The 23,095-nt window shown below is 43.7% G+C and overlaps 1 protein-coding gene across 1 annotated transcript; it reads left to right on the top strand.

Annotated features, from left to right (window-relative positions):
• The first annotated feature begins 1,963 nt into the window (after nucleotides 1-1,963).
• Rnd3 (Rho family GTPase 3) lies at nucleotides 1,964-20,636 on the top strand. Its single transcript, NM_028810.2, has 5 exons — nucleotides 1,964-2,350; nucleotides 2,764-2,851; nucleotides 13,830-13,939; nucleotides 16,858-16,992; nucleotides 18,530-20,636. Exons 1-5 carry the CDS (start codon nucleotides 2,201-2,203, stop codon nucleotides 18,779-18,781), a joined length of 735 nt encoding a protein of 244 aa, NP_083086.1. The 5' UTR covers nucleotides 1,964-2,200; the 3' UTR covers nucleotides 18,782-20,636.
• The last annotated feature ends 2,459 nt before the right edge of the window (nucleotides 20,637-23,095 follow it).

The raw sequence follows: 23,095 nt of genomic DNA, 5'->3' as shown, positions 1-23,095 counted from the left end.
CATTGTCATCTTCTTACCAATGTCTTCATGAAACCTATTTTAAAGAAGATAAAGCTAAGGCTTACAGAGATGAAATGACTACTCCAGTGTCACTTAGCCAGAAGCTGTGAAGCTCATGGCCTAAATGCATCTTTGTCTGAAAGCCCCCACTGCTCTGCCCAATCTCCCTCGACCACACAAACAGCTTGAGGAGCATTTCCCGCACTAGGAAGACTAGGGAAATGCTAGGGTAAACTCTATGAAGTTCACATAGGATACTTTTCCCTCTGTGACATGACAGTGCAACCTAAGACTTTAAGAGATGATATTGGGGCAAACGAATAAAGCTCTGCCAAGCAAATTTTGGCAAATGCAGACATATGACCTCGGCCAGCTCTGCCCTTTCCATGGTCAGCCTGTGTAAAACACACCTATCCCCAAAGATAGATTCAGGACTGTCTTTAGGGGACGACTTCAAGGTTCTCGAGTCTGAAAGAAGTAAGATAGCATTCTAGGTCCTGTGATTTCATGATTCTAGTAATTCACTACATATTCAGTCACTATACTTTCCTTAAAGGGTTGTGTGTGTATGTGTAAGTACTTATATGTATGTGTTTAGTATATGTGTGGAAGCCAGAGGTTGTTTATCTTCCTCAATTTCTATCTACATTATCTTTGAGTCATGGCCTCTCACTGAATCCTGAGTTCCTCAATTTGACTGGATTGGCTGGCTAGCAAGCCCCACGGATCCTCTGGGTCTGTCTCAGGAGTGCCTCCTTATATGGGTGCTGGTGGTGAAATTCAAGTCGCACTTGACCAAGCCCTTCACAGGCTGAACTTTCTTCCCAGACACCTTCACTACAAATTTAATAACTGACGCTTCCTGGCTGTCGGGGTGACTGGCAATGAAGACACTGTTCTCAGAAGACAAGAGAACAAACACAGTCTTGTCTGTCTCTTCTAAGACTTGTTGAAAGGGAGACTTGGAATGACTGGAGTACGTGTGTGGAGGAGGGGAGTCCCTAAATTTTCCACAATGAGCATGTGTGCTTTTTAAGTCCAACTCCTTGATTCTTAGGTGAAGGAGGGAGGGTACAGCTGAAGGGAGCAAAGAGTGCTTAGACCCCTGGTTCTAGAGCTGTCACAGAGAGAGTGGCAGTTGCGGCCAAGTTTCTGATAGTTTTTGTCATCTCTCTTTTTTCTCGCCCCTGCACCTATTCACATTATCATGTCACTCCCCAAAGCCTCCTACCTTCTCTGGAATAGCTGAATCTGACAGTTTAAAAAGCCAGTCCTCTACAAAGGTCAAGGAAAACGAGTTCTAGTGTTTGAAATAAATCATCTATGTTATTATGTACTATATATGTAGATAGATAGATAGATACATAGATAGATACATAGATAGATAGATAGATAGATAGATAGATAGATAGATAGATAGATAGATAGATAGAAGATAGATGATAGGTAGGTAGATAGATAGATAGATAGATAGATAGATAGATAGATAGATAGATAGATAGATAGATAGATAATGATTTTATGGGTTTGGGAACACAAAAACTTAGCCTTTCCCTTCCAAGATTTACTTCTGTATTATTAATTTGATTGGGAATTTTTTTTTTTATTTTCACAAATGATGACGAGGCTTCTGGAGGCGAGCCCCTTGGAAAGCAATTTGAAAGGAATCCCAATGCAAATCCATGTGCACAGATTATCTGCTTCCCCTCACCCTGGCCCTGAACAACCTACCCATCTGCAAATCCTGCCTGGCACCTTCAGGTTATGCCAGAACCTGGGTCTGCAAGCCATCCTGCACGCCACCCTAGAGGGCGCGCTGCTTACACTTTCCGCCAACGGGGCGGCCGTGCTGGCTCCCAGGCTCCATAAAAGGGGAGGAGGCGGATCGGTTTCCTTCTCTCATTGAGAAAGCGGAGCGGATTGGAAGGCTGGGCGTATAAAGCGGCGCGGAGAGCGTGAAACAAAGCAGACCGATCGGAATTGGACTTGGGAAGAGAGGCGCGGAGTCAGGCAGAAAACTTGTAGGAGAGGAGTAAAGAGCCGCTGCCTCTCCTCCTCCACTCCGCTGTGCTTAAAGGGGTTCCCGCCGGCCTTGCGATTTATTTTTATATCTGCTTTTTATAGAGAGAAGTATATATATATATATATTTTTTCTTCTAAAGAGAAAATTCCTGTTCCAAGAGAAAATAAGGCAACATCAATGAAGGAGAGAAGAGCCAGCCAGAAATTATCCAGTAAATCTATCATGGATCCTAATCAGAACGTGAAATGCAAGATAGTAGTAGTGGGCGACAGCCAGTGTGGGAAAACCGCGCTGCTCCACGTCTTCGCCAAGGACTGCTTCCCAGAAGTGAGTGTGACCCGCACGTCTTGAGGGGAGCGGCTGGTGGGGTCCCCGGTCTGGAGGACTGCGCCTTTCTCCTGCTTCACTGATTTTCTTGAAAATCTTTCTCATGCCCAGCCGTCTCTGCCGCCACACGGCCGGGAAGCGAAAGTGTCCTGGAAGGGTCTTGGCTGGGACCCGCCAGCACCCTGGGCTCTTGGCCCCAGAAACTTGCTGGTTTCAGTGTGGGAGGCCGGGTGGGGAGACCTGGGTGGGCTCTCGGGAGGGGGCTGCGTGTTTACTGTGTAAGGAGTGTGAGGTTGTTGGTGGTGGTGGTTTTTTAATTGGGGGCTTGGTGGTTTTTCAAGTGTTCGATCTACGGGTCGTGTTTTTAATAATCTCTTTGCCACCTTCCTCTTCTGTCCCTTTCGTTCGTCCAGAATTACGTCCCTACGGTGTTTGAGAATTACACTGCCAGTTTTGAAATCGACACACAAAGAATAGAGTTGAGCCTGTGGGACACTTCAGGTAAGACTCGGCACACCGCGTGGCGGTCTGAACCGGTGCGCCCGGGGGCTCGGGATCTGGTGCCCTGTCTGCTAATGTGGCTCCTTGAGGGACTTCCCGGTCCCGAGCCGCCGGAAAATGTTATCCTTTCTGGGCAGGGGCAGCAATGGGAGTGATTGTGGTCTTGGGGACAGGAGGACGCTAGGTGTCCGGAGTGACCCTGCTGGAGGAGCCTCTGGTGGCCGCATGGCCTTGTGTTGTCCTTCCTTGGAGCCGTGCCGGAGCGGGCCGCCAGGGTGGCCCAGTGCTGGAGCATACAGAGCAGCGTGGAAGCCCTCCCGCTCGCGGAGGAAGCCCCTCATGGGTGTCACCAGCCATCTGGTTTGGGGGCAGGGGCGCAGGCTGAGCTGGGAGAAGATCCCCAAAGCCTCCGGGTTGCGTGGGGTGTTCCAGGCTGAGGGAGATGGGTGAATGGCCGGAGCCAGCGCCCGTGACGCCTACTGTCAGGAATGCGCTGGTGGTGCCGGCAGCGGCCACCGCGGGGCCTCCGCCCCCGCAGCCTCTGTGCCACCGGTGCAGAGCGGCTTCTGCGGCCGCCCAGGGATCACTCTGTGCCAGCTCTCCGAACATACCACTCCCCTACCCTTTTGCTTCGGCTTCGCCTGCCTGCAGAGCCGCAGGCAGCACCGATCGCCTTTGACCTTCCTGTCTACTTGAATTATTGGCGCCTTGGAGGGTTCCGTCCAGAGGTCTAGGGTTCAAGGCCGGGTTGTTGCCTTCCCATGCGCCCACCCACCAACGTGGCACAAGGTGGTGGGGAGGGCAGATTTTCGCGGGCAGGAAGGCTGGCAGCCCCGGCTGAGTTCGGGGAAGGGACAGTGAGGACTGAGCACCCCCCAACCCCCACACACCCCCGGTATCAAGACTGGCCAGAGGCTCGTCGGGAGAAACGCCTACTGTTAGTAGAAACCATACCTTCTCCAGAGGAGCAGAAACTACCAATCTGGGAGGGGAAAAGCCGGTGCTGGTGGGGAACTGGGCTGCCAGACAGATTAGGGCGAAACTGGCGAGGAGGAGCGCACAAGCGCCAACACGCAGGGTTGCTGTCAGGCGGGGTGGCCCGAGGTGGAGCCGTGCTCAACTGGGAGTGGCCTCGTGGAGCTTCAGCGAGCTTCCCACACCCTGGGCTGGAACCTCTGAGGGACTTGGGGAATTAGACTGTGGGAGGAAGGGGCCAGAGTCCCAAGATCTCCAGAGGCAACCCTCAGCACAAAGGCTAGAAGAAAGACTAGAGGGAAGTCTTGCACCGGCGCCTCTCACGGTCGGTGCCAGATGCTCAGACTGCTGCAGTGAGAAGGATGGATCCAGTTTCCCTCCGGAGAGTCAAGTTCTTCCTTGAGCTGCGCCAAGGGCGTTTTTGTGGTTTTTGTTGTCCAGATTGCATACGCAATCTTGAAACTATAGAGAAAGTGTTGATGGAATTCTAGGGGTTTATTACTACTTTCGATCATAAGAATTATTACATAGCCTAGTATTTTATTAGGCTCCTGTTCTCAGACATATTATGGTAATTGTTATGCCTAGTGAGCCGGACAGCTGGTGTGGTACCAACAATTAGCACCAGCATCCCCGTCCCCCCCCCGTCCCCCCAACCCCCAGCCCCGTTTGGACTTACACTCGATAAGAATTATTTAGGCGTGGAGTGGGGCAGTGCAGTGGGTCTGATACAGTCTTTGATACAAAGCTCTGTTTCCATCTCAGCTCCTGGTTACCAGGGATTTCTATGTGCAAATCCTCTACCTCCCTGGGTCTCATTTTCATCATCTGTAAAAAGAGGGCAGACGCTGGGCTAGATAATGTGCAAGATCTCTTCCCAGCTATGCTTCTTGGCTTTAGTGTACTGGACAGGCAGATTTGTGTGTGTGTGTGTGTGTGTGTGTGTGTGTGTGTCCCAGGCTGTTGGTTGGCTTCAGCTCCTAGTCTCAGTGGCTCTGGCATCCCGTGCTGAGGTTCTCAACAGCTTGCAAACCAAGCCAGATTCCGGGCTGAGCCAGGCTGCCTGGTGGATTTAGGAATGAGACTATTTGGATAAGGAAGGGGGATGGGTGTGCTCCTAGGAATGCCGGCTTATACATCCCGTGTCTCCAGCTCCCAAAGCCACAAGACCACCAACAGAGATTTTTAGATTAGGTGCCCAAAGGCCAAACTTGCCACCTCTTTCTTTTTCTCTCCAAGAGCTAATAAATAAAACGAATGTGTATGAATGGTTTATAGTGAGAAGCCAATGCGAATATCACTTCAGGTATTTTCTAGCCTTACTCAGCAACTATATAGTTCAGTCTCTGCACTTATAGCAGAATGTCTTGCATACAGTAGTCACCCAATAAAACCTAAGGCCTGAGCAAATTATAATGATATGCATAGTTGCTAAGGGGATGGGGTTCCTGGTATTAATTAGCACTGAATTGCCTTTGCCTTAAGATTAGCAACGTTATAAATATTGCTTTTCATCAAATTAAAGTTAATCACTTGAAATGAAATCAGTAGTAGCAACATAATGACATATTTTTATTTAGTAAAAGAAATAAATTTTATTTATTTATTTCTGTATGCCTATTTCTGCAAGATAAGAAGGGTTAAAAGCTGATTGCAACAGTATTGCACTGCAAAATTATCCAGTTATGAAACCTTACTTAAAATTTAGATTCATACAAATGAAAAAAGAGGCATGGGGAATTATTTGAAATTCCTATCATGTTGGTGGTGGAGTGAGATGTTAGTTAATCAAACACAGTGATGGAGCATTGCTTAAATTCTAGAAAGAGGCTGTTCCTACTGAAAGTGGCTTGCCAGTCAGAATTAGCGTGCCTCCAGCAGGAAGTTTATACTATCTTTCCTATACACTTTTCCCGACAAGTTCCTAGAGCTTTCTCCCCCATTGTTTGACATTTTCTCTGCTCACAAAGACATTGTTTGGTTGAGGCCTGAAAATAATTGCATATACTTTATGCCTCTTTATACATTTGATTTTCCCTAACTGCTACCAGCTTATCTCAGGAGAGAAGATCCAAGCCAAGTTTATGGATCTCTAAATGTCATTTTTTTATCCTCTCCCAAGACTGTGTGCAAGAGATTTAGATTGGGAAAACTGGGTGGAGAGAGAGTACCAACTTTGCCCTTTGGTTGCATGGCTATTACGTTTGAGCTTCCAGTGGAGGAGCACACATGTAGGAAACAATTCTTTATGGGTTTTCTGTGTGTGCGAACCACATCTCCTAAGTGGTCTGCTTTCCCCTGAAGCAGTCATACGTAAGCATCATGTGTAAGCAAAAGCCGCCAATTTGAATGTGGGGAAAAGTAGCAAGTGCAAGTCTTATCTGAGGAAAGGAAGCCATTCATTCGTTTCTCTTCTGGGAGGCCAGGCAGTTAATATTTCCTCCTTTCTGCCCCTCTTCCTTTCTTCTGCATCTACTGTAAGCAAGCCCTCTGTTAGACAGCATAGGAATCAGGGCTAGGCAACTGCCAGCCTAGGGTGCACTTACTCTTGAACCGTAATGGCTTCTTCTATCTGGTGGCTTCATGTGCTTTCCTGAGGCTTTCCCAGTAGAGCTCCAAGCAGTCTTTAGGTTCAGTCTTTCTGTCTTTCCCCAAGTACTCACCAATTACAACAGCCACAGTGGCACAGTGCCAATGGACTCTCATGGCTGCTTAAAATACTTCAAAAGTAATGAACTATCATACCTGTCAGGAAAATCTTCTAAAGTGAGGGGTTTCTAAAGGGAGTCTTGGGGCCATGTCTTCCTCTCACTGAGGTATAGTTTCTTTTCCTTATAAAATGAGCTGATCTAATGGTTGCAGAAATGTGCTGGGAAAATATTCAGATTTTCCCAATGAGTTTTGAGAAACAGGGAGGGGGTGGGGGAATAGTCTTGCTATCTTAAAGTGATACTGAAACCAAAGTAGTTAGTTCTAATAGCTTGTGCTTCAAAATCTGCAACACTTGCCAAACGTAGAAGCAATTTGTAACATAAAGCCAAATGCCTACTAATAATAGAAAGTTAGTCATTTAAAGATCAGGGTATCTTTTCCTAGGAACTTGATGGCAGTGTAATTTCTGCATCCATGATTTAGGGAGCAATAGTCGTCCTTGGCAGCTTTTAGCTTGAGCAAGTTAATGCACATCTTATTTAAGGCATATTATTAGTTTTAAACATTCAATTCAACTGCTGATTCCCAGTTGATAACTGTGGTATTGCCCAGTGAAAACTTTTTTGAATCTTAATGCGCTATGAACCTCTTTCAGGTCCTGAATGCTAAACTTCGCACTTCCTGTATCTGTTTGTGGTATTATTAACTAAAAACAATATATTCTCTACACTTTAGCATAAAACAACAGATAAGAAAAAACCAAGCTACTTTTCTTGGAGGAAGGTCTTCAGGATCAATATAAATCTAACTACTCCCATATATTTCAGCTTTAAAAAAAAATCAAGCTTGAAGGCCAGTGCCCTAATGGACAAGGTTCAACAGTTGTGGAGGCTCATCTACATATTAATCAAGGAAAGCCATTTAAAAGGAGATTAGCGGTCCCTTTTTTGTGATTTAAAATATAAATGAACACATCTGGGCAGGCCAGGAAGATATGATTGTAAACTATTAGGGCAGAGTTTACCTCTGCAAAAGCTGCTTGGACTCTGATGGGGGATGGGCGGTACTGAGCTCTGCAGGAAAAGCTCAGGTCCTCAAGCTGCTTGCACTCTAGTTAGGGCCACCAAGCAAACAAAAATGTTGCGAACATGGGTGAAAATTTAAAATACCCATTCTTTCTCCAGGGTGAAGTAAGAAACCAAATGAGGAGCCCAGAATAAGTGTAGGGTGCAGCTAGGAAGAAATGCCTGTGCACTTGAACAGGCAAGGAATCTTTCCCAGGGCATCTGTTATGAGTACTCCAGAGGTGGACAGGGACCCGGAAACAGAAGATGGGCTTTGGTGGGAATGGATTCGCCCACAGCACCAAGACTAAAGAGGGTTCAGCACCTGTGCTAACTCCGAGTCCCCAGCTCAGGTCTTCCTGTCCGTTAAAGCCCTCCATTATTCCAAAGCTTCTCTACAAGTTCATCTTCCAAAGTTCTTAAACTCCCCTTTAATTTCACACCTGCTTAAATTTAATGGTTATCAGGGGAGAGAAAAAAAAAAAAACAGGTTCTCAAAGTTGAGATTTCTGACCTAAGCTTCTTAGAGGTGGGCTAAGAGTTTACAGTTTTTATCTGCATAACAGAATAAACTACAAAGAACCAGAAGTTTCACAAAGTCAGTATGATTCCTGGAACTTAGGGTTTCGAAATCAGGCCCAGAGTAAACTGAGCCTTCATACACTGAAGTGTGGGCTAGGGATAGACAAACAGCATCGGTCCCTAGACTTTCTTCTTTTCCCTTCTCCTGCTTTTTTCAAAATCCATCTAGTGCTAATTTTGCCTCCAATTTGGTTTTTCCTCAGTTGTACATTGGAGGAAGGTAACCAGATTGGTCATTCTAATGCTCCTAAAGTAACCAGGTGTTTGTTCCATCAGTAATACAATCTCTTACATGGAAAGAGGACGCCAGAGACACCAGTGTGTCTACCCAGCTCATGATGCATGGTTGGGCTGTGCCAAAGGAATCAGCTGGGCCTCTCTTGTTTTTTGATGTCCTTGAAATGTCTTCTGGTTTATTACATATTGGCAACATTCACAGAGCTCCTTTTGGCAAAAATTCAGACTTTTCTGACATAGAATGCAAGCTGCTTCAAAAGTTTGGCCAGGTGTTGAGCACATTGGGACTGAAACGCAAGCCTCGTGTTATCGTATGAGGTCAGGGGAAACTACTGAAGGGACCCCATGCTCAGATAACAGGCTCTCACAGAGCATGGGATGTATAGTAGAATAGCTTCAGTCTGGAGTGAATGATAATGTGGATTTTTAAAAGGTATCTATATAATCAAGCTCTGTGGTTCCTTATGGTTCCACTCTCTGTAAGATGTTATTGTTTTGAAGTATCCCAAGATTGAGAACTTGTACCAAAATTTTATTTAGAACCACCAAATAGCAATGTTAGTTCTAGCCACCTGAACTTATATCCACCTGTGCATCTGCACTGCCCCCAGAAATAGAGAACACTGAGTTTTTCTAGAAACACCTATCTGCCCATATCTTTTCATAAGAGCTCTTCATAATATATAAGAGTTTGATACAAATGAAAGACAACTGCTGGACCAAGTGGTGATGGCTAACTGGGTCCTGATGTTTGCAATGTAGGTGTAGTTGAGGAATAACTGAGGTTTATATTGAAACAGAGTCTCAAGGTCTTGTCCAGACTTGAATCACATTCCTGAGCCGACTTCTCTTGTACAGCTCCCCTTCCAGCCATGGCCTCTCGTGCTGCTTGCTTCCCCTGTGCTTTTAATGAACACTTAAAGTAACAAATTTTACTGTGTAATTTCTGCCCAAAGTATCCACTATTCCTAACTTCCTTATCTTGGTAGCAATTCCTTATAGGAAAAACTTTCGACTTACTTTTTTAAGTGTAAGGTATCACACTTTTTAAAAGATTCAGTGAAGAGGATTTTTCAGTTTGCAGACTTTAGAAAGGTAAAGTTTTAGTATTTGAGCTGGTTTTGCAACAGGTCCAAAGGTCTCCCTTTTAGGCACGGCTCTTGGTCCATATATGTTTAATCATGTACATATATGGTATGCTGTATCTCTGCATCGGGGTGACTTCAGCAGGCAGGTATGTGTTTGAAGAATTAGTTTCTAGGTGAGGCACTTTGTGACTCTTCTTGGGCTGGAAATTTTCCTCTCAGTCCAAATTAATGATCTTGAAGACAGAGATGGGGTAGACCTGCAATTTCAAAAGTCTGTCAGAACTTTTCTGATGTTTGCCAAACTCGAGCAACAAAGAACCCCCAATGCATGCTTATTCTAATCCAAGCCTGGATAAAGCCTTTCAGCTTCGAGAGGGGATGGGTGGACCTTTCAGCTGCGGGAGTGGGGCTGGAGTGGGGCTGGAGTGGGTGGACTTGGTCGGAGTGAGACACTTGCTTTGCATATAGTCCGGTTACAGCTTTATACTAAAACAGTTCCCTGCAATTTGCCAATGGAGAGTTTGGTAGGTTATTTAAAGGGGGGCCTTAAGTGCAGTGCTGTGTCTTTAAGGACGATGCTGCCCTGGAAATGTCCCTATGCAGGAAGCCCCTTCTACAAGCCAAGGAAGTTTTATTTGACAAGCAAAGCTTCATCCTTAGATTTATTGGATTTTAACTCTGGTACATTCTTAGGTACTGAAGTGTAGGCTGAGCACACGAGGACCCACTGTGTTTGAGCACACCGTAAAAACACGTTCAGTTAGCACCTTCCAACCTTAAACTAGAATCAATAGAAATTAGTATTTCTGAAAGCCTGCCTTCCCAAGGTGCCGAGGGACTTCTCCAGCTGCGGGATGCAGCAGGAATCCGGGGCTGGCTTTGTTCTCTCTTTGAGGGCTTACTCTCCACTGTTTGGAGTCTCCTGCGTCTCCGGGACTCCTCAGTTGACAGGGCATTCCTAGGATTCTTCCCACACATGCCTGTGGTGATCAGCCCTTAGCTTGCCGACTTCCTTTGTGCAGGTCACAGAGCTGATCACAGAAGAGAAGGGTCCCTCTTACCCAATGAACTGTGAGATCTTTCCTGTTAGAACAGTTTTCTAAGTTCACTTTCCTTACTCTGAAAAAAAATGGAGACAATAGTTTTGGGTGTTCCCCCTCCCCCCATCCAGGAAAAAAATCTTAACCTTAAGCTTTCAAAAAATAATGAATAAATTATCTTCTATGGCAAGTTACTCTTCTCGTTGGTGGTCGAATTACAGTTATGAGTTTGAGGATCTGTTTTATTAGCGCCCTTGGGCACTTGTTGATCAAAAAGCTGCATTGTTTACTGCTGGGGGCTGGACTGGGCTCAGATCAAAGTCCTGCTCTTAATTAGATCTTGTTAAAGCGCCTAGGAGTTACCTCTTTACCTCCAAGCTTGGTGGCTGATGTCTCATGAAGCGTTACACTACATATGTATTTTCATCCAAACTGTTAAACCAAATAAAAACAAAGGCAGAAACAGGCCTCCATGAGAATCTTGTAATCTTGTTTAACTCGAAGAGAACTGTTTCTTTTTAAAGTCAATCAAGAGAGTAAATTTCCCTCTTATTTGCATATAGTCACTGAGCACAAAAGCTGCCTTTCTTTCTTTTTTTTTTCTTTATCTTTTTTTTTTTTTTTTTTTTTTTTTTTTTGGAGGCAAGCAATCTCCAGCCTGTGACAGAGGGCTGAGCACAAAGCCAGATCCCTTTGTGGCCTTAAACTGGGTGGGGGAGGGGAAGCAGCCCACAAAAGGCGGGGTGTTCTCTGCAGCCACATGGTGACTGGAATGTTGCAACCCAGCCTCTGGATTTTTCCCAGCAGTCCCAAGTTTAATTAAATTAGTTTTGCCCCTTTGACTTCCTTCAGCCACCTTTGGAAAAGATGGTCTCCATTGTCCTGTAAATACTGCGCTCTGCCACTCTGTGCAGGCAGCGTCCTAAAGGAGCCTGGCACCTCCAGATTCTAATCATGTCCCATAGGTCTAGACTGGAGAGCATAAGACATGAGCTTTCTGACACCTGTTTGGCTTTACACAGTAGGCTGACTCTGACAGTGTAGGTCGGGTCAGGTCGTTGGAGCTAGCTTTGAAGAACAGAAGAGAGCCTCCTCTGTCCTCCTTTGAATTTCTTCTCTGTACAGTCTGGGATTTTTTGTGGCAGGCTATTAGGAAAGAGATATTCTAATGCTCACAGCAGCAGCTGTGCCAAAGTTAGACTTTGGACAGGCAAACAAGGAAGGTTACAGTGGAGAGAGTCAGAGCTGCAGAACTAATGTAAAATATCAGTGTATCCATAGAGGGTAAAGCCATCCCTTTCTGGTGCCTTTCAAGAAAAACTTAGGGTGAATTCTAAGTGTCCACCTTAGAGTTACTCTCACCTCTAATTTCTTCAAGTTGCTGAAAGGGTAGCCACTGCTTGTCATTTTTAGAAACACATTACATATTTTTCTTATTCATTTCAACTAAGGCCTTAGCTCTCTGGGAGTACCTTTCATTCAGGGTTTTTTACCTCACTTCCAGCCTCCCACAGGCCAGTGGGAGGCTGCTGACCTGTCTGAGAGCTTCTTAGCCTTTCTTCACTGCTGAGGCATTCCTTCCTGGTTCCTAGGACATCCGCATCTTCCTAGCTCAGCACACAGACTCTCCATCTCTAAAGCAGAACTGAGGTACACACAGTGCGGGTAGGGATTGCAGCGATGAGTGCCCAGAGCCTAGCACACACACACACTAACTACAATAACCTCTAGGAAGAGACAACAGACTCCTGAAGGCCAGATGTCTTTGTACTTTTTCTTTGAGACATTGTCTCTCTTGCTCAATGGAGAAGGAGCATGGAAATACTAGTGTACTCACATGGAGAGTTAAACAATCTTGCATTCTCTCTACAGCTCAGGTAGGCCTCAAAATTGCAATCCTTCTTTACCCTGCTACTGGACCTGACTAAAACCATTTCTTTGAATAGCTCCCCCCATCCCCCACCTCTCTCTGTGTGTCTGACTTGGACCACCAAAGTTTTGACTTAGGGAAGGCATGTTGTGTTTTCCTGCCAGAAATGCAAAATTATGTCAAAACTAAATCAAAAGTCAAAAAAATCTTTAGCGTATTTGCATTTGCCTAATAAATGATCTTCCTGGTGTCTGTGAATAACTATATGATGAAATAGTTCTTTAAAAGTAGCAGTTGTCAAGTTATCTTCAGTGTTATAGTCAATCTATTTTGTAATTATTGGCCTTGTATGAATTCCCAACATTTGGAACTCATAAAGATGTTAAAAAAAAAAGGAAGAAAGAAAGAAAGAAAGAAAGAAAGAAAGAAAGAAAGAAAGAAAGAAAGAAAGAAAGAAAGAAAGAAAGAAAGAAAGAGAGAAAGAAAGAGAGAGAGAGAGAAAGAGAGAGAAAATAATCTTAAATTTCCAGAAAGTTCTGTGGTTCCATTGATTGACTGTCAATTTGAACTTTTAGACTACCTTGAGTTTAACTCAGGCGAGGGCCCTTGGATTATGTCCTGCAGTCATGTTTGCAGGAGGGACTCTGTAGAAAGGCAACATGATCCAACATGGCATTTATGACATTCTTGGTGTAGCAGGAAGTGAACTTACACAGAGCTGGGGGATAAGTGTAAGCAGGCACAAAGGTCAATGGCTTATCCAGTCTTGTAACTGGGGATGGAGTGACACTCCGGTGTGCTTTGCTCTGGCTTCCTGTGCACCATTAAACTTGCCCTCCCCCACTGACCCCTCCCCCATGCAACTATTGGGCTAATCTTGAGTTTGGATCTTTTTCCGAGGAAGCAGCTCCCTTTCCAGTGGCTGCTGCCATGCCACTCGACCTTTGACCACAGCCATACCAGCCACAATACTTCTAGTTAATATGTATTCATCTCTTCCTAAATTCCAGCTGCTACCTAGGTTTGCTTAGATCCTGTGGATATAGGTTGTCACCATGTTCCCCTGATGATTGAAGAATCAGAAGCACACACTTTTAAGACTTGGGCTTCTCTCCCTGTGAGGAGAATGGGTTTGTCCTCAAGGTCACCTGGCCCCACATACTCCCCAGTTCATCTAAAACCCTTTTGACTCTAATTCTTAAGCTCTACCAATTGCACCTTAATTTCCTGACCTTCCCAGGAGCTGAGGTCCCATGCATAGGAGCTCTCTGATCTCCTAGTAAAAGTGAATGTATTACTAACCTGTCTTTTGTGGATGTGTTTGCATTTCCTTACAGGAAGGAGGCTGGAGAGGGGGGACCAATGGGATGTTGCATTTTAACAGGAAAGAGGTTTATTTCAAAGGGTAGAGTTAGTGCCTCTTAGACAGTGGGGATTTCTGTCTGAGACCTGTGTGTTTTTGTTTCTTAGGTTCTCCTTACTATGACAACGTCCGTCCACTCTCTTACCCAGATTCTGATGCAGTGCTCATTTGCTTTGACATCAGTAGACCAGAGACTCTGGACAGTGTCTTAAAAAAGGTAAGTGCTGAGGAACGAGGCTATCACCCTGAACTTTCGATGAGATAGGGTTGGAGAGAGGTGATTGGCCAGGGGATTCAAAGATTCTGAACTTATTTCTTCTAATGAAAAGACCAGAAAGGATACTTCCACACTAAAACAACATTCCCATATACATTGTTGCTTGCTATAAGGCACTAATTAATCTGCTTGAAACTTTATTTCCCAAAGCTCTGAACAAACTACTTTTCACAGCTTCCTCGTTCGTTTTTTGGAGGAAATGGAGTGAAAACGTAGGAAATAGCTACAGTAAGCTCTTACCTGATCCCTTCATTCCTTTGCTTGACAGACTGCTCTGTAGGTGTTTGCTGTTGATCTCAATTCAGATAGTCACCTTAATACAATAAGAGCTACTTTAGTTCACTTATTTATAGAAACATAAGTGAAATTAGCATAAGAGGAATATGTGTAGTGGGGCTTGTCCCTAGACATGCAGCAATGTGAATTATGATCCGATGTCTACTAATAAATGTCTACCAATAAAGCACCAGTTACACCAAATATGTATGTTATCACACAGCCCTGGTTACTGGAAACAAAGGTGGGTCAGATTATAGGTGGAGATGAGACCAGTAGAAGCTGTAGACAGAGGAACCAGGGCTAGGAGGAATGGTACCTGTTGCACATAGGTCTTGAGGTCTAAGAAGGCAACTGCTTATGTGTGTAGAGAGTGATGCTGAGCCTTCCCCAGCAGAGGACTGGGCCCTCCGGGTAGTTACAGGAACTTTCCACAGATGAGTTCCAGAGAACTCAGTGGGACGGTGATTCCGCTTGGCCTGCAGCAAACCCAGGCTTTGTTCCATGGTAGCTCTAGAGGGTTATATGTGCTGGTAGATGGGGCAGCATCTTAATCACTCACCCTTGCTAGGTGTTGTAGGTTTGCGAGTGAGACTCTAGCTGTACTACCCCTTCTTTTCTGTGCACTGTACATGTGGATAGGAACAGAGAATGTCACTCAGTGCTTGTCCCTGTGTTCCTGTCAGCATGAGGGCAGATAGCATAAAGGGAGAAGTGCCCCTGTAGATGTCCAGGTTTGGTCCATTTGGGCTGTGTGCTTTTGGTTTCTACTTTCAGTGACATTTGCATTTTGGGTGGGTTTTTTATTTTATTTTTATTAGTTTATTTTTCCTCATGGTACTTAATTGCCTGAGTAGACAAATTTAGGTTTGAGGTATAGCCTTCCTTCAGTTTTTTGCTAAACATTGATTGCAAGCAGTTCAATGAAATTGAACTCTTGATAGATCAAGGGGTCCTTTTAGTTTGTAACACCTTTTCGTTCTGAGTAATGTATAAAACAGAGGGTTGGCTTTTTGTCAGATTCTGTCAAGAATACAAGTTTCCTGTCTTCAGGGAATACAACTTTCTTGTCCTCCTGTAAACAGATAGAGAGAGACTCGCAACATCACAAGCTGAGAACATGTCTGGCTGTGTTTGAAGAGAAAAGGGGCCACTTATTCACTGGTGTTTGTACCTGATGTAGTACCAGCTTATACATAATTTATGTCAGAAAGCTTTTCTCCTCTTCTACTTTGATTTTTATTTACTAAGATCAGATAGTGACATTGGACCTGTAGATATTAGTATGTTTTCTTTGTGTGAGGCTTAAAAGCTCACCATAACTTACTTAGTTCATCTGTGTTTTGTCTTAATTGAGTCTTAAAGTCCATTGAGTCAAGAGTTTAAAGTAACTTAAAATAGAAAAAGTACAAAAAAACTAAGTCTTATTCTGTTTTTTAATTCTTTAGAAGAACATGCTAGATGTTCCTAAATAATTGTAGGAGGGAGGAAGAAAGGAAAGGCTCAATGGACAGATCAGGCACTCGGTGTGTTACTGCCCTCCTCATGCTGGAGCACTTTAGAACTAGATGTCATTGGCTCAGCTACACCCTGAGATCTGGAGGTAGCCTCTCGAGGTCTCTCTCCTAAGTCACTCTTTCAGAATGTCCCTCTTACCTAGTATTAGACTTACAAATCTTTATTGCCTCTTCTGCTCTGTGAATTCCTGAAAGTCAGAGCTCCACCACCATTACATTCTTCCTAGAGCACCAAAGGCATCATAAGTGTGGGCAGAAGAGTCTCAACCCCTCTAGTTGCTCATCTGATGATGGAAAACACAAGTTAGAAGAAGCAAAACCATGATCAGCTGTTTAGATGCTTGAGGCAGCTGGAATCCCTTCCAGAAACTTCTCAAAGTTCTCCTGATTCATGTTAGGACAGAAAATAGTTAAATTGTAGACTAGACAGTAATGGCTGACAGTTAAAAATTAACTCAAAGTCTTTATGGGCTATAAACTAGGTGCTGTCCTGGGATGTCAAGAGGTAGTTCTCTGCTTAAGCTGTAGTCTGTGTCCATCCAGCCACTTGAGTGGAAGATCCTTGAAGCAAGACACTATGCTTTAGTAATCATAGGCCAGACACTGACCTACCACGGGAGGCCAGCACACGAAAGCAAGCATGTCCTAGTCTGTCATGATGGAGTGTGTGAATGCACATTTTTGCTAGTGTGGCCTATTCCTTATGCCCACCCTTCCACTTACTATATATTAGGCTGGGTAATAAGGAACTCAGTATATCCCAGGATGTAAAATCCATTTGGATTGTGACTATTAAGGTGCTTTTACCTTTCAAATACCTCCATAATTAAGACATTGTTGAAGTTACCTTGTGTTGATACAAAATAAGTTCATTGTGGGAGGAACCACGGAGTCACACAGACTATAACAACAGTCTCTAAAGTTTGGTACCCACTTACTAATTAATCCAACATAACCTGGCTTCTTCACTTAAAGTTGCACTTCAAAGTCTGTCAGGGGAGCTATTGTTTTTATTGTATATGTATGTGTCAATACTTCATTAATTTTTCTTTCCCTCCTCCCTAGTGGAAAGGTGAAATCCAGGAGTTTTGTCCCAATACCAAGATGCTGTTGGTGGGCTGCAAGTCTGATCTGCGGACAGATGTCAGCACATTAGTGGAACTCTCAAATCACAGGCAGACTCCTGTGTCATATGACCAGGTAAGTGTGTTGTCACTGTGGGAAAGTCTCCTTCCTTCCTTCCTTCCTTCCTTCCCTTTCTCCTTCCTTTCTTTCTTTATTAGGATATATTTATTTTTATTTTATGTGCATTGGTGTTTTGCCTGAATGTTTATCTGTGTGAGGGTATTGAGTCCCCTGGATCTAGAATTAGAGACAGTTGTGAGCTGCCTTGTGGGTTCTGGGAATTAAACCTGAGTCACTCGCAAGAGTAGCCAGGGCTCTCTTAACCACGGAGCCATCACTCCAAGCCCTGAAAAGTCACCTTTCAATAAAAATGAAAGGAAATATGTAGAGAATTATTATTTGTGATAAATGAGACGCAGCGCTTTTTCAAGAGATGAAGCAGGAGTCAACTGGAATAGGAGCTGTCTGACTTTCTGTAGCAAAAGTCAGCAAGGGGTAGGGTGCACAAACAATTGATAGGTGCTAACCTTGGATGCTTCTACTACACCAGTGTTTTTAAAGAGAGAATGTGATTAAAATTAGTTCTCTTAAAAGAGCTTATTGTTCTCTTGCCCAATAATATCCTCAATTAAGCCATTGTTAAAAAAAAAAGATCACTCTGTGATGCCATCTTTTGATTGTTTTTTGTGATATGAGTGTTCACTCAAAGAAAGGAGAATCTGTTGAGGAATCTATTCTCCTAAAACTCACCACCAGATTCTAAAGAGGGTTCCTGTTAAAATAGGTATATGTGGCATGCATCATTTAAAGTATTCTATTGTAGGGCTGGGGACATTGATCAGTCATAGAGCTCTTGCCCAGCATGAGAAAGGCTTAGGGTCCCATCATCCCCAGTGTGACAAAAGTGCAGAGTAAAAGCATTATACTCATCTTTATCTTGCATTCCTCATTAACAAACTCAATACAATCTTAGAAGCTGATTTTTATTTAAATTGGTGTTCAGTAACATCTGTCAGCCCTATGTTTTGTACAACCTGTTGGCTGGGGTTGAAGGTCATTAATAGTCTCTACAAGAGAAAACGAGAGCCTCCTGAAATGCTGGCGAGGACTCTGAGGGCCAAAGCACCTTGGTCAGATCTATAGGAAGGATGTTTATGGTATCAGGAGACTTACTCCAGTAGCAAGAGACCATGCCTCACAATGGCCCCAAATGATACCTACACAGCAGGTTACTCACAACCTGCTTAAAGCATCACTGAGGGTCAACTGCTACCTTTGCACCTGTCTCTTCTTTGCATCCTCCTAGTGAGAGCTGGATGCTTGGATTCTCTTGCAAGAGCAAATCGCCATACTAGAAGCTGTGGGGAGCTAGAGGGGTTTCTACAGAGTAATATAATTCAGGGCCTTCGGACTGGGTCTTCAGCAGTTGGGAAGTAGTAACAAAGTAACTCATTTTAAAATAAAATCTGTTTTTTATTTTGAACACCACTTGGGAAGTCCATTTGGCATATTAGGTATGTTCCAATTCAAGACAGTTTTGTGGTATTTCAACACTTTCCAGTGTCTCTCCAAAGTCTCGCTGCTGACGGAAATTCTTTCTTTTACTTCACAGGGGGCAAATATGGCCAAGCAGATCGGAGCAGCCACTTACATAGAATGCTCAGCTTTACAGTCAGAAAACAGCGTCAGAGACATTTTTCACGTCGCCACCTTGGCGTGTGTAAATAAGACAAATAAAAACGTTAAGCGGAACAAATCGCAGAGGGCCACAAAGCGGATTTCGCACATGCCTAGCAGACCAGAACTCTCAGCAGTTGCTACGGACTTACGAAAGGACAAAGCGAAGAGCTGTACTGTGATGTGAGGCTTCGCCGTCTATAAGGAGGACGCGGGAATATCTGGTGTTTTAAAAAATTAATAATTCAAATTAAAAAATGTAAAAAGCAGGAGCAAACCGGAAAGATGGAGTCAAATGAAGTGCACAGCCAAAGTCACATAGATACAGGCTTAGGAGGCCCTTGAAAGGATACCCACTTTTCGGAATCCTGTCCTTAGTTTCGGCATGTAGACCGAGTGGTGAGAAGCGAATGCATTGAAGAGTTTTGTGTGACAAGAAGTGTGACTTGAAAAATCCGCCAAAAACAAAGGGAGCTATGAACAGGCGAGCGCTAGAGAAGTGGGGGACGCCAGTACCTCCAAGAAGAACATCCACGCTCTGAATGGTGCTTGAGTATTTTCGGTTTTGTGTTTGTGGTTTTGTTACAACCTATTCGTGGATCTCTACTTTTTGATTTCGTTTTTCAATGTTTTAATCCCTTTTTCCAAAAAATATATATTAGTAGACCGTCCTCATTGGGGAACTCGCACTGTGACCTTAGCGTTTAGTTTTCTAGAGGATGCGATCTAATTTCCTCCTAGCTCATCATTAAAATGGAAATTGTACTGGGACCCGCTGGGATTCGAGAGGAAAACTTGATGCGGCTTTGAAATCTTGACTTCCTGAAGGTCGCTGCTGAGCAAGATGGTTTGAAAGCAAGCTTCAGAGCCCTTACAAGATGCATAGACCAGCACTACAGAGATTGCGTAGATCAACTAGAAGAGAGTGTTGCTTTTTATTCTGTCTGATGGTTTTGTTCATCCTTGTGATTGTCCTTAACAAGTGGTAAATTGTTCCGTGTAATATTTTTTGTGCGCTGTTTAGAAGAGTGTGTGTGGCTTTGTTTTTCTTTTTGCCATCGTTGATGAAAACGAGAAGTCAAATAAAAGATGTGATCGTCAGATGTGATAGCGTGATTAAAGAAGAGGCAGGTGGTTGCCGATTTCACCAGGAGAGACCTTGAATGAAGGAGTAGTAGTAGCCGAGAGCACAGTTGGTGAATGGGGCTGTCTGGAACAAAATTATACGTCAAATACACAGAGCAAAAGCACTCGTGTCTGGGGATGGTGCCCCTAGACTAGCAACAGAAAGTAAGCTGTCGTCTGGTGCCACTTCCTTCAAAGAAATGCTGTTCTGGCAAAACCCCCATTTGCTCATGCTTTAGTAAACCCCAGTTTGCAAAGAAGCCTATAATGTCTGCCCTGGTATGAGCCTAGGGCGTTTCTCAAGTGACTGCTAAACCTCACTTAACCATACATGGCCAGGGCCAGGTTGAAAATGTTGATCGTTGCCAGAGTGATAATAAGCATTTAAAATAGTTTACAGGTTTCTCCTTTTGAGCAGTTCCTTTCAGAGAAGAAATCATTTACGATCTTTGAGAGTTGGTGCTTGTTAAAAACAAGCTTTTTTTTTTTTTTCCCCAATGATGACGCTTCATTTTTGAAGCGCTGGAGCGGTGTCTCCCTTAAACCGCGGCAGAAGGGGAGGTGAAGGTAACTACAACACCCAGCTCTGTGTCTTCACAAGCGCTTTGTTTTGTCTCTGCAAGAAAATGCCATCTCAGTCATTTCCCATGAAACTCAGACATCTTACCAACATAATACGCTCTGACTGGTACAGCATTATGCTTTGGGCAGTATTACAAAATCGCTGGCAAGTGCTTTCTGTATTTAAATATTGTAAAAAGAAAATAAGTTATAACTGTTATAAAGCAGAACTTTTTGTTGCTTTTTTTTTTTTTAATGTTGAAGTCACTTTGTATGTTTGTTTGGTCAGTGTTTCCACAGTATTTATTAAAACGTATGGGTTTTTTTTTTTCTTCAAATAAAAAAGTAACCATGTCAGTCTCTGGGATGTTTTCTGCTTCTTGGCCTAGTTGCTCGGCGCTGTTGTTTCATAGATGATTATAGGATGGGAGTTGAGAGGTGCTGAATTAGAGTTCAGAATTTCACACTTGGCAAAAGTCTCTTGGAAAAAGATGTATCTGTATATAGAAGCTATTTACATGATATCTTTTTTAGAAAATTAAGGAAATGGGGCATGCGTACTCGACTGATCTGGACAAAAGAAGCCATGTTACTGGATAGGATTAAATTGTAGAAAGTACCAAAATTCTTTGGAAGTCTTTTATAGTGGAAATGAATGATACAGACCCAGATTCTCGGTACCTGGAAATTGACTGTGACCTTAGTTTCTACTGTGTCTCCTGGGAACCCAGATATCCTCTTGCAAAGTGTGTTCTTGTTCACAGCACGTGGATAGCCCAGGACCAGCTATTGCAGCTTACTAGAGGCACAACAAAACTAGCCCCATCTATCTATGGTAGGGATGTTGTTCAACACAAAATCGTCAAGTACACATGGGGTAGCCTAGGGGAGAGGGGCATAGGTCCCAATCAGGCCGGATGACTCGGTCTTCAGCTAAAATGTCTGCTTGTTCCACATAAATATCTAAAAATATTCAGTGAGACTTCAAAACTACGATTTGACACAGGCAAGATATTTCCTATAAAAACTGCATCCTGTGGTTTTTTTAAAAAGATGGCTTTAGAGATCTTTGTGGTTTCCTTACTTATTGAGAAAGAATTCTCAGAACAAAACAGAGAAAACCAGGGTTTCCTACATGAGTGAACCATCTTAAGAGCATGGGTATTATGGGCTAGACAGATGAAAGAGTTTGGAGCCCAGACGTTTACTGAGTATGTTTGTAACTCACTCCTGTCATTTATTACTAAAGGGGGAAAAAGTACTTTTCCCAACCCTAGTACTGGATAGTTTCTATTCCTGCAGCAAGGTCAAACTTGCTTCTCAACAATCTACTACAAAAAAAGTTCATGTTCTGCTTCTGTTGACCTTGGCTGCTTCTTGGACTTGGTAATGATGTTCCTTCTGGTCAGTTCTCAGCAGCTTTAATTTGTTGAAGCCAAAAAATAAAAGAGTCTGGCTTCAGCACTGGCCACCTTGGTCCACTTTTGTCCTGGCTTTATAACCTGACTAATGTGTGAAAGTCCTTGCAATTTAGTAGTGGTCACAATTAAGTTTTTTTTTTTTTTTTAATGTGAAAAGGTTGTCTTAAAACTCTTTAAGACTTTGTCTCTCTCACTTCTGTTAATCTTTTTTTTTCAATTTTTTATTAGATGTTTTCTTCATTTACATTTCAAATGCTATCCCGAAAGTCCCCTATACCCTTCCCCGCCCTGCTCTCCTACCCACCCATTCCCACTTCTTGGCCCTGGCGTTCCCCTGTACTGGGGCCTCTATTTCCAATGATGGCACTAGACCATCTTCTGCTACATATGCAGCTAGAGACATGAGCTCTGGGTGTACTGATTAGTTCATATTGTTGTTCCACCTATAGGGTTGCAGACCCCTTCAGCTCCTTGGGTACTTTCTCTAGCTCCTCCATTGGGGGCCCTGTGTTTCATCCAATAGATGACTGTGAGCATCCACTTCTGTATTTGCCAGGCACTGGCCTAGCCTCACAAAAGACACCTATATCAGGGTCCTTTCAGCAAAATCATGTTGGCATATGCCATGTGTGTGCGTTTGGTGGCTGATTATAGGATTGATTCCCTGGTGGGGTAGTCTCTGGATGGTCCATCCTTTTGTCTCAGCTCCAAACTTTGTCTCTGTAACTCCTTCCGTGGGTATCTTTTTCAGCAATAGTTGCTTCGAAGATTGTAGTCTCAGAGAGGGTGGCTTGAGTGGAAACATAAATAGACCAAGGGATTAGGTTTATTGAAAGAAAGTTTTAAACGACCTCCTTCTCAAAGACTCTTAAACTCTCCAGGTGGTTTGCCTTCTTTTGAGTAGGTCATTTTAACTTCAGCATTCTGGTTTAAACCCTGCAGTTTTTTATTTTGGTCATTGTCCCATCCATTCACCAGATGTTTGTTGGGTTCCTTCTAATAGGCTCAGCCCTTTGCTTAGCTGAGCACCTGTGATCAAAGGGCAAGGTCTGCTTGACAGTCATCCAGGATTCATAGTGGAATTGTCGTCAAGGTGGACAGTCAGGCAGATCATAGGCTGCCGAGAAGTGCTCACCTGCACTGGCGTGAACTAACTCACGAATACTGTGTTGCTAGGAAATAAGTGTTTCTGTGAGTAGTTGGTGCACCTGCTAAAGGACCTCCACAGTGCTGTAATTCAGTGTGCAGGGATACACACTCTTGGTGTGTATTAATGACTGCAGTCCATTTAAAAATGACAGAAAAGCAATGGCCTGTTGTCAGTAGTCACTGTGTTATTCCTATTTTACAAAATACTAGGAACTTGCTAGAAGTTCAGTAGGAGTCAATCCTCC

The sequence above is a fragment of the Mus musculus genome, chromosome 2, assembly GCF_000001635.26.
Source record: "Mus musculus strain C57BL/6J chromosome 2, GRCm38.p6 C57BL/6J".
Lineage (NCBI taxonomy): Eukaryota > Metazoa > Chordata > Mammalia > Rodentia > Muridae > Mus > Mus musculus.
Note: the sequence above shows the minus strand (reverse complement) of the source record. Positions and strands in the feature narration are given on the sequence as shown.